We start from the raw sequence: 17,148 nt of genomic DNA on the forward strand, positions 1-17,148 counted from the left end.
TTTATGAAAAAGTGTATTTAAAAAAGTGTTTGAAATGTAATTAAATAAATTTATTAAAATATAAATTGATAATTTAATGCTTTTTTTGGGAAAACCCGGGCTATTGCAGGGTACATTACACAGTGGAAGGTGCCTGCATATGTTTAAATAATTTGTTTTCGATATTTTCGAGATTTTGCGATTCATTCATTTGTTTTAGAAGAAAACCGATTTTCTCTATTACGTTATGCACGCATCAACTATTTTTATTTAAGACAATTTTGCTTACAATACCGACTCTTAAGGCATTTGAGGACTCATTAGCAACTCGTGCGCACGGATCACGACAGAAAAATAAGCCGCTCCACTTTAAAGTAAAAACACTTCAATATACTTTCTCGGTGTCAGATATTTCAATGCCAACAGCATTGATTGCATTGGGATTCTTCTTTTATATACAAAATTCGATCATGTACTTTGTTTGGAAGAAAGGCCCTCAGCGAAAAAATTGTCACACATCAACATTATTTAGTTGTCCTATTTTGTAATTAGGCCACCGTAACCGAATAGGTTGAAACTTGACTACCATTTGGAAGCACGTAGGTTCGAATTTGCGTGCAAGAAACTCCACAGCTCGACCGCTCGGCTGGCAATGGCAAACGTGTATTTGTGCCAAGCAAATTCTTCTCATAAAAAACATTTTCCATGCGGAGTCGGCTTAAAAATGTAGGTCACCCCATTCGAGGAGCAACATTAAGACGAACATCACAATTAGACGAAGAAGCTCTGCCAAACACCCAAAACGGGTGTAAGCACCAATTATACGAGATGTGTTCAAAAAATAAGGCGAGTTTTCAAATTTTGCGGCCCACGTACATTCGACTTTCGGTTATTATTTTCTTATGTTGATACACACGTTTTAAAGATATGTTCACGGTTTTAGCAATATACATACTCGTAGCAAGATTAATTGTTTTGTGAGAGGCATAAATAAGAAAAGTGTTTTACGTGTTCGGCGATTTTCTGCTATCGGAAAAAATGGATCAAAGAAGTTGCATAATATTTTGTGTAACAAATGGAATTAAGTGCTCAAAACCACTCAGAATGTTGACAGTGGCATACGCTGAGAGCACTCTGAGTCAAAAAAATGTTTACAATTGGGTTTTCACAGAAGATGAATATGATCGAGAAGACGTGAATGACGACGCTCGCTCTGGACGCCCCAGCACATCAACAATCGATGGAAATGTTGAGAAAGTGAAGAAAATTGTTATAGAAAATCGTCGAGTCACAATTATAGAAGTTGCTGAGGATGACGGCATATCGGTTGGCTCATGCTATACGACCTTTTCGGAAATTTTGGGCATTCGTGTGGCAGCGAAGTTAGTTCCAAAATTGCTGAATTTTGACCAAAAACAACTTCGCATGAGCATTGCTCAGGAGTTGTTGGATGACGGCAACAATGATCCAGATTAGCTTGAAAGGGTCATAACTGGTGACGGATCATGGGTATATGGTTATGAAATCGAAACCAATGCCCAACCGTCCCAATGGAAAAGTCCAGTAGTCGATAGCAGAAAATCGCCGAACATGCAAAATATTGTCTTATTTATGGCTCTCATAAACAAACTAAACATGCTAAATCCACAAAGATATCTTCGAGATGAGTGTGACAACGTAAAAATAATAATCCAAAGTCAAATGTACGTATCCCACGAAATTTGAAAATTCGCCTTATTTTTTGAACACACCTCGTATATGGTTGGATGAGAAATAAATTCATTGTTTTTGGGCGAAATTGATGCGCAAATGGCTGAATACTGTTTTGACGATGGTGCGGGTACTAATATCTAGGTCAACTTCTATTATTTCTGTAATTTTATCGACATTATCGACAATGGGCCTGGCTGTGCGAGGTGCATCGTTAATATCAAAAATTCCTGACCGTAACCGACGAAACCGAAATTGCATGTTATTAACTATTACAGTATCAGCACCGTACACCATTCACAATTTACGGAAAACTGTAAAATGTTCCGAATTCTCTCTTTGTTGGTTTCTATTATTAACACCCTTTAACTCATACCTGAATGGAATAAACAAGTATCCGCCAAAGAATTTTTTTAGTGTGAAATTCCACCTTGAAAACGAGCATGAACCTTAATTTTTTAATTGATACTTTACGAGATATCGATCACTACAGTCATCTACCGAGAAATTAATTGATTTGCTTTTGTATGGTAAATAAATTTTAATTGTATTGTAAAAAAATTAGAAATGTTTACAATCCAAACATACCGAATTAGCGGGCAGACAATGACACACCTACGGGATTCACCAGACCAACTGTAGCATTAGTCACACAATCATTTAACTACTATGTTATTTTCCCATTTATTTAAATATATTTTTTTTGTTTACCCGTTTCGCACCAGTATTTTAATGCGGCCTATTTTCATTAATTAACTTTAAATTAAGGACTCAATGTATACAAGTTTTTATAGGTGCATTTATTTGGCTTTAAGTTTTTTGTATTTTATAATTGACAATTTTAAATGTATAAAAGCAAAGAAACAGCTGAAACTAGTTTTGAATATGTATGGGTGTATACATGCCCTGTGCTGTTGGCGTAAACCTTCTCTTTCACGTGGCCCCAAAGAAAAAAGTGACAAGGTGTTAAATCACAAGATCAATGGTTTCGTTGCTTGTGTGACACGTAGCGCCGTCTTGTTGAAATTAAACGTTGCCCATATCAATACCATCCAATTCCGGTCATAAAAATTCGTTAATCATATCTCGTTAATCATCTTATTGGAAAACCCTTTATGTAAATATTTACGCATGTACTCTTACTTGCACGTGCTCTATTACTATCGCCAAAAAGCAGATTAAGTCAGATACACAACTCAGTCACAAATATTCCAGGGATTTGCAGTGCCGCGTATTTCCTCCAATTCTAAACTCCCGTGGAGAAGACTCTTCTTTCAAATATTGAGAAATTCGAGCTTCCACTGAACTCTGCATTTTTCACAGTTCCCAAGGGTGATTGAATGAACAAGCAAACAAAACGATGTGAAATGACTGTTTGTGAAGAGGAAGAGTGAAGAAAGTAATGGAAACAACCAAACACAAGAAATTATACGCACAGACTCACACTTTCTTTCCACGGCTACTTTCGCAAAAAACTGCATTTGTGCTTTCACAATTTAACACGCGGCACTTCGTTCTCATTAAATTGTTTAGTCTAAATCCCATAAAGCACAATATTACCAATCCATTCACTAAATTTTCACAAACATGTAATTTCATATCCTTTTATTTGTTTTTTTTCGCTAGTTTTGTATTAGTAAAGGACCTGACGTCAGACTTGTCAAAATTGCGAAAGATAAATTAAGTGTTTTTGGATGACGCCACCTCCATTACTTGATTCGCCTTGATGATTTGAATTGAGTTAAAATTAAGTATTTGGAAAAAATGAAAGAAACGAAATTATTAAACAAGTCATGATATAGATTTCCGAATAAAAGCAAAATGAAGAAGAAACTACAGAGCCTGAGGGCCAAACATGGACCAAATTTTCTAAAAAAAATCAATTTTAAAAATTTTAATACTTACTACAAAACTCAATTTCCGTTTTCGAAATTCTTTTATGGGAAAAGAGAAAAAGTTCCCTTAGTTTGCTGTTTCAATCATTTTTTAGTTTTGTATTCAAAATCCATGTATGATGACTAATTAGGTTTGCCCTTTAACTGTTATGAAAAAGTAAATTGTGAGGGGAACTTCGACTACCACGTCACGGAAAGATTCGCCAGCCGAATTCTGTACCATCATTTCATATGTACTTACACACTCGTCCTATCAGTCGTTGTTCAGACGACAACGAAGTGTCAATGGTTGATATTTTCGTATATTACCAACACAGTTTCAATTTTTCTGTAAACACATCACAAATGACGTCAGCTCGTCAACTGATTCTAGCAAGAGTGCATTGCATTTTCAGCATCGATATTTTTGAGTTATTTTCCATGAGTTTTACGAAATCCATGGGTAGCTTTAAATAAAATGTTATCAAAATGCGTGCCTAGTTAAGTATGTCATAATATCAACATGCAGATGGTTATTATAAGTTTTATATTTATTATTCAGTTTTTATCAAGAAGTTCAGAAAAATAATTATTTCGATGATCAGTGATCCTAATTAAGTATAAAGTTATTTCAATCAAGTTACCTACAGGGTGGCTGATGAAAGCCGCTACCAAAAAAAAATTGAATAACTTTTTTTCTTTTTAAGTTATCTGTTCCATTTTTGTTTTAATTTGCAGATTGATCTTTAAAATTTATTAAAATGGATAACTGGGACACGCAAACAAGAATTTGGATAGTCCGCCGCTATCACGCACTGGAGTCCGTAGTTTTGGTACAGAGAGAGTACAGGCGGATGTTTGGCGGCGATCCCCCGAGCAGATGGACCATAATGAGACTGGTGAATAATTTTGCTGAGCAAGGAACAGTCGCAAGAAGGCCTTATAATCGAAACCCACCAGTTCGGACGGAGGAAACGATCGCTGCTGTAGCTGCAGCTATACAAAGCAATCCAAGGGTTTCAACAAAAAGCTTATCTGCTCAACTTGGTGTCAGCCGACAGTCTTTGCAAACAATAATGCACAAAGATTTAGACTTATTTCCCTACAAAATTCAAATGGTTAACAAACTGAATGCAGCAGACTTGCCGATTCGCTTGGAATTTTGCCAGAAGATCCTGCAAATGGTGGAAGAAGACCAAAACATGTTAAACTGCCTTTTCATGTCTGATGAGGCCCATTTCGATTTAAACGGCAATGTGAACAAACAAAATTGTCGAATATGGAGTACTTCTAACCCACAGATACTCCACGAGACTGAATTGCATCCTCTTCGCGTGACAGTGTGGTGTGCGGTTTCTTCACGCTGTATTGTCGGGCCTTATTTTTTTGAAGAAAATGGTCACACCGTTACGGTTACTGGAGACCGTTATTTGAAAATGCTGAAAGAATTTTTCTATCCAGAACTACGCCGAAAGAGAATTCCTTTCAACTCTGTATGGTTTCAACAAGATGGGGCAACGTCTCACATAGCCCAGACTGTTATGACAGAGTTGCGACGAAAATTTCCCAATAAACTGATTTCAAGAAACTCCGAATTTCGTTGGCCCCCCCAGGTCGCCTGACCTTACTGCACCTGACTTTTTCTTGTGGGGTTTATGTAAACAAGAAGTTTATAAAACAAAGCCAACAAATTTGGATGAACTAAAACAATCCATTCGGACAACAATTGCGGCTATTCCTGTCGCAACTCTCAAAGCAGCAATGAACAACTTTTTACTAAGATGCCGCACTTGTGTCAACGAGCATGGGGGCATTTAAATTCAATTATTTTTAAAACTAGTTAAGCTACATTTAATAAAATTTAATGACCTTCAACTTGAAAAAAAAAAAAAATGAATTCCATACACTAAAAAAAAAGTTATTTGAGTTTCTTAATGTAGCAAAATTCATCAGCCACCCTGTATAAGCGCTACTCACTAAGACCCTAGTATCAATTTACCACAATCAAAAGATCTGCATACACAACTCAATTCACAAGTCACATAAAATATCAGGGAACCTCAAACTAATTCGTAATAGGTGTAATTATTAGGTGTTTCATCGAGCTCTTGACTTTAGTTTGTAGCGTGCGAGTTGATTTTTTCCTCTACAGTTTTATACCGACTCCAAACGGCAGCTAGTTTTTTGCGGCAGAAGCTTTTTCATGGCATAAATACACTCGGAGACTTGCCATTGCCTGTCTTGGAAAGACTGTTGCTAGAAAAAACTTCTTCCATTTTTGGTATTTCGTGCGTGAGCGCTTCCGAGCGGTAGTTGCGCACCAACCCATTCTGAATAAATCCATAAGAGATTAAATCGCTACAGTGTAACCCTTGTTAGCGATTCTTTGATTCATCACCAGTTCAGTCTTATTGCTGTTCTAACGAAATTGAATGTATTCAGAAATTAAGAATACACGGAATGAATGGAAAAAGTAGGGCTGGCGCTTTGGGTTGAACTACGAGATAAATTAGTGTCAATCCTATAATTTTTTAAGTGCAATTTAATTTAGTGAACATTTTTGGTACTGGATATCTTCGAATGCGAATAACGTCCATATATTCTAAGTGTACATTTAAGGCAGATCTATGTTCTATGCTGTTTTACAAATATTGCATGAAAGCAAGTTGATGAATGCCTCAGTATTAATGAACTAGCTGCCTGGACATGAGAACAATAAAATTAATAACGAGTTATATACCAGTTCATTTCACGAAAATTTCAATATGAAAAGTTTAACTCTCATTGGATAGAATGTACAGTACAGAAGTCAAGCCACCTATCAAACGGACAACAACTTAAGAATGCTCACTGAGTACTGCACAGTACTGCTCTCCTTCCATCTCAGTCTCAAATGCAAGTATCTGTCGGGTAGGACAGTCCGAAGTCTATGAAAAGTGGCACGAATTCTAACACAAGCTATCAGAAACTTAAAAACCGGATCAAAAATCAATTGTGGGTGAATAATAAGCTTTAATTATTTGTTATTAGTAATAAATAATTTCGTCGAATTCTTCATAGAGATTGTTCACAGTACTAGTTTACATTTGAACTGATAATGAACTGTTTTGTTAATGACAGCTCTCTCCCGTAAAACAAACCTATTCGCCTCAGACTTGAACAATACCTCAAAATATTAAAAATTTTCATCTAAAGTGCGAAAGTTTGGCCGGTAAGTTCGTAGGATAAGCTAGCTAATATGCAAAACTGATATTTCCCGCCTTGGTTCGCCTTGTAGAAGAGGAATAGACACCTTTAATGCGGCTGCATGGATCTGTGTAGACGAAGGTTGAATTTGATCTGAATCGCTTTTCTAGACAACATTTTAAATATCGTCTTCTGAATTTATCTGGAATCACGGATGTGTAGAAATTTTACACGCACTCTCCTCGAAAATTTTCTGAACGATTCACGCCGTCGCGACAGTGTGGGTGGTGGTCAAAGAATATATTTAAATTGCTTTTTTTTTGTTTTTGCTTTTTTATTTAAAGAGAGTATTATCATATTATTATTAGTTTATGCACCGGAGAATTCTCAATTTCTAGGATGAAAATGAATATATTAGGCACACGCCATTTGGTCAAAAGATTTGATAAAATCTAATTGGGAAATATTAGGGAATATTGCAAATTTGCAAAATAACTTTATTTGGACCTCTAGCAACTCGGGCGTAGTTTGGTTATTTTCCAGTATTTTTGCATAAAGGAAAATAAAGTAACCTCTTAAAAACGTATATTTTTTGAACTTTGAAATACTCACTAATAGTTCAGCCGTGTTCTTTGAAAGTGGTATAAGTCCATTTTCGCAAAAAATTGGTTGATGATAAAAATTAATACATTTAACTATGAACTTTTTATTTATAAATATTTTCCAAAAAACTCTTTTAAAATTTTCATTGCTTTTATCATCACAAATTTTTGTAGTTAATGAAGTTACAAATATGGTATACTTACTTTGAAAATGGTGCAAATCCAATATCCTTAAAGACAGTACTATTTATATTAGTTCGAAATTGTTTTACATAATGTCTTTACTGCATTTTTATATAATTGACAATATTGTAAATGAAAGAAATATTTTTATACTTTCCCGGAATAGCGGTTTTTTTATAGAATATAAGGTCATCCAGGGTTGCCCCAGAAATTCCTTCTCGCTGATTGAAGCGTTTAGAAAATGAAAACACAATCAAACAGGTAACAGCCTAAAGCGATATATGCGCTGGACAAAATATAAATTTCATTTTGGCTATAATGTGGCTTAAAGCTGTTCAGTCCCCCAAGAACGGCGTAGAAATGATAAAACACAAACTTTTATATTCTGGACACTCTTATCTCTATCAAATGATACCGTTTTTGGAATTATGGAGGGTACTATAAGAAAAGTTCTTAAAGACTATTATACAATCACAAAACAATTTCGAATATATAAAAAGTTTATTTTGCATGAAATGAAACAAGCTCATTTTGTTTCTAGAAAGCCCTTAGAAGATGCGATTCTAATAAGGAGAAAAACTAAACCACACTTTAGTGATTTTGTTTTGGTATCATATACTTTTGGTTTTGTGAAAATGTCTGATTTTGTGCAGAATAATCGTCATTTGCGGGAAGCGAGAGCTACAAAAATTTTATTGAGATGGTTCCATCGCTTCAAAAACGGTGATTTTAATGTTGACGACCGGCCGCGTGAAGGCCAACAACTTTCGAAAACGCTGAATTGGAGGCATTGCTCAATGAGGATTCGTGTTAAACGCAAGAAGAGCTTGTTTCAGTATTAGGAGTTACCCGCCAATCCATTTCCAAGTGATTGCATGCTTTGGGAGTGATTTAGAAACAGGCGACTTGGGTTCCTTATGAGTTAAAATCAAGGGATGTTGCGTTTTTTCGCCTGGGAACGACTGTTCCAGCGGCAAAAGAGGAAAGGTTTTCTTCTTCGCCTCGTGACGGGTGATGAAAAATGGATTCATTACAGCAATCCAAAGAAAAGGAAGTCATGGGGACTGCCCGGTTATGCTTCTATGTCGTCGCCTCGGCCGAATATTCACGCTGCGAAGGTTATGCTATGGATTTGGTGGGACCAAGTTGCTGTTATTTATTATGAACTGTTAAAACCAAGCGAAACCATCACTGGGGATCACCATCGACTTCAATTGATGCGATTGAGCCGAGCACTGCGCGAGAAGCGGCCGGAATATGCGGGGAGGCATGCAAAAGTGATTCTACAGCATGACAACGCTCGGGCTCACTTTGCCAAACCCGTTAAAACCTACCTGAAAACACTAAAATGGGAAATTCTACCCGACCCGCCATATTCTCCAGATATTGCGCCGTCCGATTATCACCTGTTCCGATCGATTGCACATGGTTTAGCTGACCAACAGTTCCATTCATATGAAGATGTAAAAAAATGTCTTGATCCGTTGATAGCCTCAAAAGATGAACAGTTTTATCGCGATGGTATACGAGATCTACCAGAAAGGTGAGAAAGAGTAGTAGTCAGCAATGGACAATACTTTTAATGATTCACTTGTAACCATTTTTACAGAATAGGGTTGTATTTTCATCAAAAAACAGTGAGAACTTAGTTGCGAACCTAATATAAAACCTCATTTAGTGAGAATGAGCAGTTTAAGTCACTAAATTTATTGCTCTCTCGGGGAGAAAGACAGAACTTTAGAAATATAGTACACCACGTTTACATCATGATTCCAGACCCTTCACATTAGGAAGATTTACAGATATAATTGATTCATTACATCCCTCCAATTCATGTTTATTTCCGAAAATTTCATTATAATAAAAAAAAGTTACAATATATTAATAATTAGAATACAAATAATTTTGGTTGAATGGTAAATGTTGAAATAAATCCTTTTTATTTTATTATTTCTTTTTTTTATTGTTGAAAATTCACTAAAAAAATGGAAATATTTTTTTTAGATATTTATTAAAGAAAGGTTTTTACTTTTTGCTCTCTTTGAAATTGGTTTAAGTCCTTTTGAAGTCATTAAAATGATACATTTTTGTTAATCCCATTAAAGCAATTATAAATTATAAATTTAAATCAATTTAATATTGAAAAAATACAAAACAACACGTATCCATATTTTTCAAAATATTCAAATGCAAATCCTCAAATATCTCCATATAAAATAAATTACACTTACACAAACGGCTCAATCAATCAAAACCGTCATCACAAAAACAAAAAAAATGAAGTAAGCGTTTTTAGATATTTCAAGTGAACCCCTCCGCCAACTCTTCCAGATATTTGATGTAGCCACTTGAAAGAAATAATTGATATGTTTACTATTTCTAATAGTCCCAATTAATTCAACTGTTTACAATATTTTATTATTCGCTTCTATCTTTTTTGATTGACACATTTTAAATATAACATAAAAACTCCGTATACAAATATTTACAATTGAATAACAACATCGTCACTAAATCAACTACATAAATTATTGTACAATTATTGCCACGCCTTTTACGTGTGCATTTACAGGCAATTACATACATACATATGTTAATATGCATACATAGGTATGTATATGAATATTCATATTTGCGTACATAACAAATATACAAACATACATACATATAAGTGAAAAAAAACACGTTAGCGCTAGCATTTCAATAATTTACAAATTTACTAAATTTGTTTAAATGAAATCGACTGATTTCGAATCTCATTAATTAAGTTTATATATTTAGAAATATTTTAGGATATTTACGCTATAGCAAATTATAACTAATTACAATGACATAAATACGATTGCACTTAACTAATTACTTGTCAGTAAGGTCACTTAGCGTGAACTTGAGACGCGCAGATGTTTAGGGCGCTTCGAAGTGGATAGGTTGCGTTTCAATAATCTTCATCCTCGTCAGGTGGTTCTGTGGCATACGTCAGCTCGTTCAGATAAAACCATTTCTGGAATATATGTAAATGTTAATAAAAATGATCTCGAAAATTTTTACACTCATTGGCAGTGTTGATATTTCTATTCATTACCGGTGACTCTGTACAATTAAAATTGTAATCCCAATCACAGATGCGATACTCCTGATTGAAAGAAGTCTCGTTGGCGCATAAATGCGGTATGCGATTACCCTCTTCATCGCACATGTGGAAGATCTAAGCATTTTAATGAGAAAATGGTCAAGTTAATGAAATTGTGTGCATACTTTTAGGCTGTTAACAATTATTAAAAGTAGTACTCGAAAGCTACTTAAATTAAAAATTCCACAACTTTGAATAAATGTGAGCAATACCAACTTCGCTCTTCTCTCTCTAACACACACACATACGCAATTGAAGCAAAACTAAGCTTTTCTTATGTTTACGACTTTTTTTAGCATATTTTTTTTTTTTCATTTTATTTCTTATCTACTATTCACCTGACAATTGTACTCCATGTCGGCGTAGAAGCCAACCGGTCGATGCGTGCAATCAAAAGAGAATGTGATATTATCTAAATTCGTCCACTCTTTCGTTTTGTGATTTTGAAATACTGGACTGGCGGCATCTTGTAACGTCAAGGCTGCAAGTAGAATTGGACCTGTATACATGCAGCAGATTTTGCCACAGATACGATACGAATAATTTTTGTTAATAATCAGTCAACGATATTTACAAGTTTGTACAAGATGATTTTTTATGGACATGGTGTTAGTTTTTCTATTTCCTTCTTTGCTGTTGTTGCACTTATAGATATTTGGGGTTAATTAGTGTTTATAGAAATGGCAAAAGCAATATTTTTAAATGTAGGATATTACAAAATATAGTATGGCTAAAATATTCAGCATATGAACAGTGACTGTGAATAATGGTGGGACGGCTATTTTTTGTATAAAGCTTGCAATATTTGTAGCGTTCACTATTTTTGTTAATATATTGCAATATAAAGACTACAAAAGCAGCAATAAAAGCCCAAACCTTTTGAAAAATCTTAAAACTAATGAGACCAGATATTTCGACAAAACTGACAGGAAACATGAAAAAAATGCGCATGACTCTTGGCGAAAATCTCCTAACTTCTCATAATAGTGAATTCTGGTTTAAAATATCAGAATAGAGTGAATAAAAATAATGGATAATTGACAAAATTTTCAAAATATTATTTGAATTTTCGAAATTTGCAAACATCAATTTTTTTCCATTTTTTAAGCTTTTAAGAAGTTTGAAGCTTTTATTTAGGTGTTTTCATTAGAATATAAGCTGTGCTTTTATATTAAATCCAAATTTTACACTTAAAAAACATAAATTTCGAAGTGTAAAATTTGGTTCGCATCGAACTTTAAACACTCGCGTACAATTTAGCAAAATTTATTATAATTTCAGCTGGTCGTAAGTTCTGGAATAAAAAAACAAACTTAAAGACAATGAGAGCTAAGCCTTCTAGCTTCAAATAGACAGATGGAAATTGAGTTTTACTATATAATATAGTTTTTTAATAGCGGCCGCCACTCGGCAGACAATTGCAAACCACCGAGTTTTTTGTCATGAAAAAGCTCCTGATAAAAAATATCTTAAAACTGAAGGTCCCTCCATTTGTGGAATAACATCAAGATGCACGCCACAAATAGCAGGAGGAGCTTGGCCAAACACCCAAAAAGGACATAGACGCCAATTATAATATATATGCATGTATATATAAAGTGGGCATGGTCTTATGAAATCTCAGTAATATTTATTTTAAGTATCTAAATAAAGTGGGAAGTAATACCTGCACAAAGTTTAGGTGAGTTTTATTAAGTCACAATCAAGATATACTCAAGATTTATTAAGACACAATTAAGATATATATTTGTAAATTTTTTTGGGCTCGTCACTTTCACCAAAAATAAGTAATCTTGCATCATTTACAACAGATATCTTTTTTTTATTTTTTCAAAATATCCATTATATAATATAAGAAGTGGGTGTGGCTATTACCCAATTTCACTCATTTTAAATGCCAAATTACCTTCGTAGAAGCGTAAAATATGCACGAAATTTTATTCAAAAATATATTAAATTTTACTTTGGTTATACATACTTAAATCGATTCCTCTCTTCATTCTGAGCATTTTGGTGTACAAATATACAAAGTTGGTTCAATAAGTCCTCGTGTTTGATGACAGAGGGCATTCCTGAGAGAAGGTGCTGTAAGCATCGTGTGGTGCCATCTATCAAATGACGGTAAACAAATTTAAGACTGATTGATAGGTTAGTTTGGATTTGGCAACTATTCGAGTAAGACGTGTTTCCCGATTTTCGCTAAAATGGAAAAAGAGCAGTAACGTTCGGTAATTGGCCTTCTGTTTTTGGATGAGAAAAATGCGAGGAGATAAAAGCAAAGTTGGGTGCTGGATATGGAGACACTTCGCCATCTATGACCACAGTAAGATATTGATTCAACGAATTTAAGCGTGGGTGAATATCTGTTTTAGATGAGGAGCGACCAGGACGACCGGCAGGCGTGCTTACCGAGGAGCGAACGAAAGTGCGCGATGTAACAGAGGCCATAAGTGTGTCGGCCGGAACGGCAATTAAGATTTTACATGATAAGTTGGCGATGATAAAATTGTTAATTAATTTAATTTACTTCATTAATATTTATGATAAGTTGGCGATGAAAATTTTGTCGGCCCGATAGGTGCCCTAATTGCTCATCGTGGACAACAAGCGGATGTGGCTGTTAACTTCGAAGCAGTGTTGGGAGCAATTTCCGCGAGGTCCGAAGGAATTTTCGCGTCGCGTTGTCAGAATCAAAACAATGGGTTTCTCCCGGTTAGTCTGCTCCAAAGAAAGCCAAGACAGTCCCATCAGCCGAAAAGGTCATGACGACGATTTTTTGGTATACGAACAGCGTCATCCTCATGGAATTAAAAAAAAGGAACGATAACTGGACAATACTAGAGTGAGTTATTGGACCGCTTTCACAAAAAATTGAAGGAGGCACTGTCGCATTTGGGGAAAAAGAACGTGCTGTTTCACCACGATAACGTGCCAGCACTTTCATATGGAGTTGTCACCGCCAAACTGCATGAATTACCGCCGAACTCCCGATATGGTTCCCTGCGACTTTTTCTTTTTCCCTAATATAAAGATATGATTTGCGGGAAAAAAATTATTATAGTTGAAGCGAAGAAGCCATCGTCGAGACAGAGGTGAGAGCTCGAGAAATTCTATATTATTTTTGGAGGGGTTAAAATAACAATTTGTTTTTCATTTCTAACGCGGGTACTTATTGAAAACCCCTTTTTTTATGTATGTATGTCGATACATATCTATGTTTTTATGCTGTTACATATAACCGTTATATGACCAAAATTAGACTACACTTTAGCACAAGTGCATATGGTTATAAAAAACGGTGCGATAACTGTTAACAGTGACTGTAAGCTTGAGCAATTTGCAAGGTTTAGTTAAGGTGTGTCGGTTGCTAAAATTTTAATAATGAGTGCAATGAATAAATCAATTTTTACGTAGTGCCAGATAAAGAGACGTATGTAAACAGAGTAGCTGAAGTACAGGTTTCTTTTATAACCATAAATTGCTTGATAGAAACAGTTTCTCACTTTGGAACAATTTACTTTCAGTGAGTAGTTGAGTAGTTGGGGCCTCATTTTTCTCTTTATTTTAAATAAGTTACTAAAAGCATTATTTCGATGAAGCACTATTTCGGTTATGAACGATTGTTTGCGAGCTCACTAGCAGACATGGCCTGCGATTTCAGCAGCACGACATGTCATGCCACACATCTCGTTAAACAATCGATCTTTGGTGACCCTTTCAACATTTTTTGTAGTGTGGTCAGAAAGATGAATATTATGTGAATAATGTAGAAAAGATTTAGGCCGTTCAGAGGCACTGTTACGCCTCAAGGGTTCGTCAAATAATGTCAGTCACGATCAAAAGCCTTGACCATTTTGTGTATGCTGTATTATGTTATTTAAATGTCTAGAAGATTGGAAATTTTTAATAAAGTTACTATATCAAATACCAAAAAAAAAGGATTTCAGTATATTTTATTTTTAAAAATAAATTTGTATGTGGACCTTTTTTGGCATTGGATGGAACCGCTTGTTAGGAAATATGGTATATAAAATTGAAGAATTTTGTATCTATTAAGTATAAGCGAAAGAATACGAATTTAAGCGGATCCGAGCGAGACTCTGTATTCATTTTGAAAGTTGATGAGGGCAAATGCGATGATTTAAGTAAAAAAAATAAAGTTTTAGCTCAAAATTCAAGAAATATTTATCTACAGAATTATAGGGCGAATGATGGATGTAAATTATTTATATGAAATAAGCAGCAATGCGAATGCATGTCGAACTATTAGCAATTTGACTGGGCCACCATGTAAGTGGAAATACGGCTTAGTAAAATGCCAAAAACGGTAAAATTTCTGAATGAATTTCTAATCATTTTGATGATATTATAATACAAATACATTATATACATTTGTTATATTTATAAATCAACCCGCAACAAGAAATACTAGAAATTACAGCAAAAATATTTCATACATTCAACATACATACAAAAGTACTTGTTTCTGTGATAACGGTACATGCATATAGGAAAGTTGCAGCCGTTGTAGCCGATGGAATGGTCCGTGACTATTATTCGGAAGTGCGCAGGTGCGAATTTCCGTGCATGAAACACCAAACAATAGAAAAAGTTTCTTCTAAGAGCGGTCGCCCCTCGACAGGCAATGACAAGCCTCCGAGTTTGTTTGTGCATTGTAAAATTTCCTCATAAAAAAACCACTTGGCGTTTGCAGTCGACTTAAAACTGTAGATCCCTCCATTTGTGGAACAACAACAAGAAGCTCAGTCACACACGCAATATAGAAACCAGCTCAATTTTCTGTATCAAACGCGTTGTCCAATGAATTATTAACGATCCAATTACCCTTTTCCGTCTTACTTCGCACTTCATATTTGATAAAGTTCTCTACTTAAAAATCAAAAATTTTCATTTTCCTTTTGTACTTAAATTCCAAAATATCAAATCATTAACACACCCATTTGGACTTGACATACTTATTTGTTAAAACTTACTTGAAATAAAATTTTGGCCGCAAATATATAAGTACTTTCCAAATGCTTTCACATTACCTTCATAAATACCCATCTACCGAAAAACAAACACCAATTAAACTAACAACAAAAAAGCGTTTCAAGTTCATGCAGAAAATAATAATTTTTCAAACTTGTTTATCAATGTAAAAACTCAACCCACTTAATTAAAACAAGGAAACATCGAGGCCGTGGCGAAAACCCAAAAGCAAGTCATTAGCCATTTACCCATTTGTCATTAAACCATACTCAAAAACAAAAAAAAAACAAAAATGAATCAACAATTACCAATCACCAATCAGTACTCAAGTTGACCACGGAGTAATTAATATATCAAAATATTTACCGTTACTCATCGCTAAAGTAGGTATAAAACATTGAGAAAAAATTGATTTCTACGATATATAAAATTATTATTATTAGTTGCTACCGTACTGAAGATATGTAAAATACATACATGCATATATATGTAGATACACATATGCCATATATATGTATATATATATATATATATTTATATATAGCTATGTATAAAGGGTGTTTCATATGTGGTTTTTTAATCCTGTGCTATTTTGACAATGATAGTTCTTTCCCACTGGACGTTTTGACCAAAAGTCAGTGTCAAATCGCCGGAGAATAAAATTAATTGAAAATCAATTAAATATCTTATCAAAAACTTATTTCCAAAGTCAATGTTATGTAGTCCAACCATTGCATTTCATAAAAAGGTATCAAAATCATATTTTCTGACTAAGCAAATATTCCTCTGGGCGTCTATGTAAATAAACAGAATTGTCGCATATCGGCATCGGAAAATCAGCACATGAGTGTCGAGGAGCCATTGCATCCTGAGAGAATGAATGGTAAATACACATACAAGATACACGTATTTTTGTGGCTGTAAATGGAAAACATAGACTTGCACGATCTTTGGTATCAGCAAAATGGCGCGTCCAACCATATAGTACACGCCACAATTGATATTTTGTGCGACAAATTCGGCAATTGTATTACTAACCGTTGACTCCGTTGAATTTTTTTGCGAGGTGCGCGAAGAACCGACTGACGGATATCGAGCAAGCCATTAATGGGAGACTCAATTGTGAGGGTCACTATGAAAATGAGCCCGGCAAACACTGTTTTCGCATTTTTACTGATAGCTCCAGAACCGAGCCCGGTCCGGCTTTGGTGTCTACGTAGAATACAGAGGGATTAAACTACACTTAGCTTTTGGAATGTACACATCTGTGTTTCAAGCGGAGGTGTTTGCTGTTCAGGAAGCAATGAACTTTGTTCTGGAAAACAGATGGAGGGGCTGATCTGTTTGTGTCTGCAGCGACAGCAAAGCTCCAACCCTCCAACCACTTCAAGGGTAGTTGAGTCCAGTAAATCGAGGGAGAACTATGTCGTTAGACTTAATATTCTGATGCTAACATGGATCCCGGCACACGTGGGTATCGCGGGTAACGAGA

General features: G+C 35.0%; 1 protein-coding gene across 1 annotated transcript in view; it reads right to left on the reverse strand.

The window, feature by feature from the left end:
• Positions 1 to 10,381: 10,381 nt before the first annotated feature.
• LOC129242413 (uncharacterized) overlaps positions 10,382 to 17,148 on the reverse strand; it is a 60,316-nt gene continuing 53,549 nt past the window's right edge. Inside the window, exons 3-5 of the mRNA XM_054879040.1 lie at positions 11,003 to 11,163; positions 10,617 to 10,739; positions 10,382 to 10,535 (exon numbers count right to left, since the gene is read on the reverse strand). Coding sequence (XP_054735015.1) covers positions 10,470 to 10,535; positions 10,617 to 10,739; positions 11,003 to 11,163 — 350 coding nt within the window. The 3' untranslated portion in view covers positions 10,382 to 10,469. The remainder of the gene's footprint in view (positions 10,536 to 10,616; positions 10,740 to 11,002; positions 11,164 to 17,148) is intronic.

Source organism: Anastrepha obliqua, chromosome 3, assembly GCF_027943255.1.
Source record: "Anastrepha obliqua isolate idAnaObli1 chromosome 3, idAnaObli1_1.0, whole genome shotgun sequence".
Lineage (NCBI taxonomy): Eukaryota > Metazoa > Arthropoda > Insecta > Diptera > Tephritidae > Anastrepha > Anastrepha obliqua.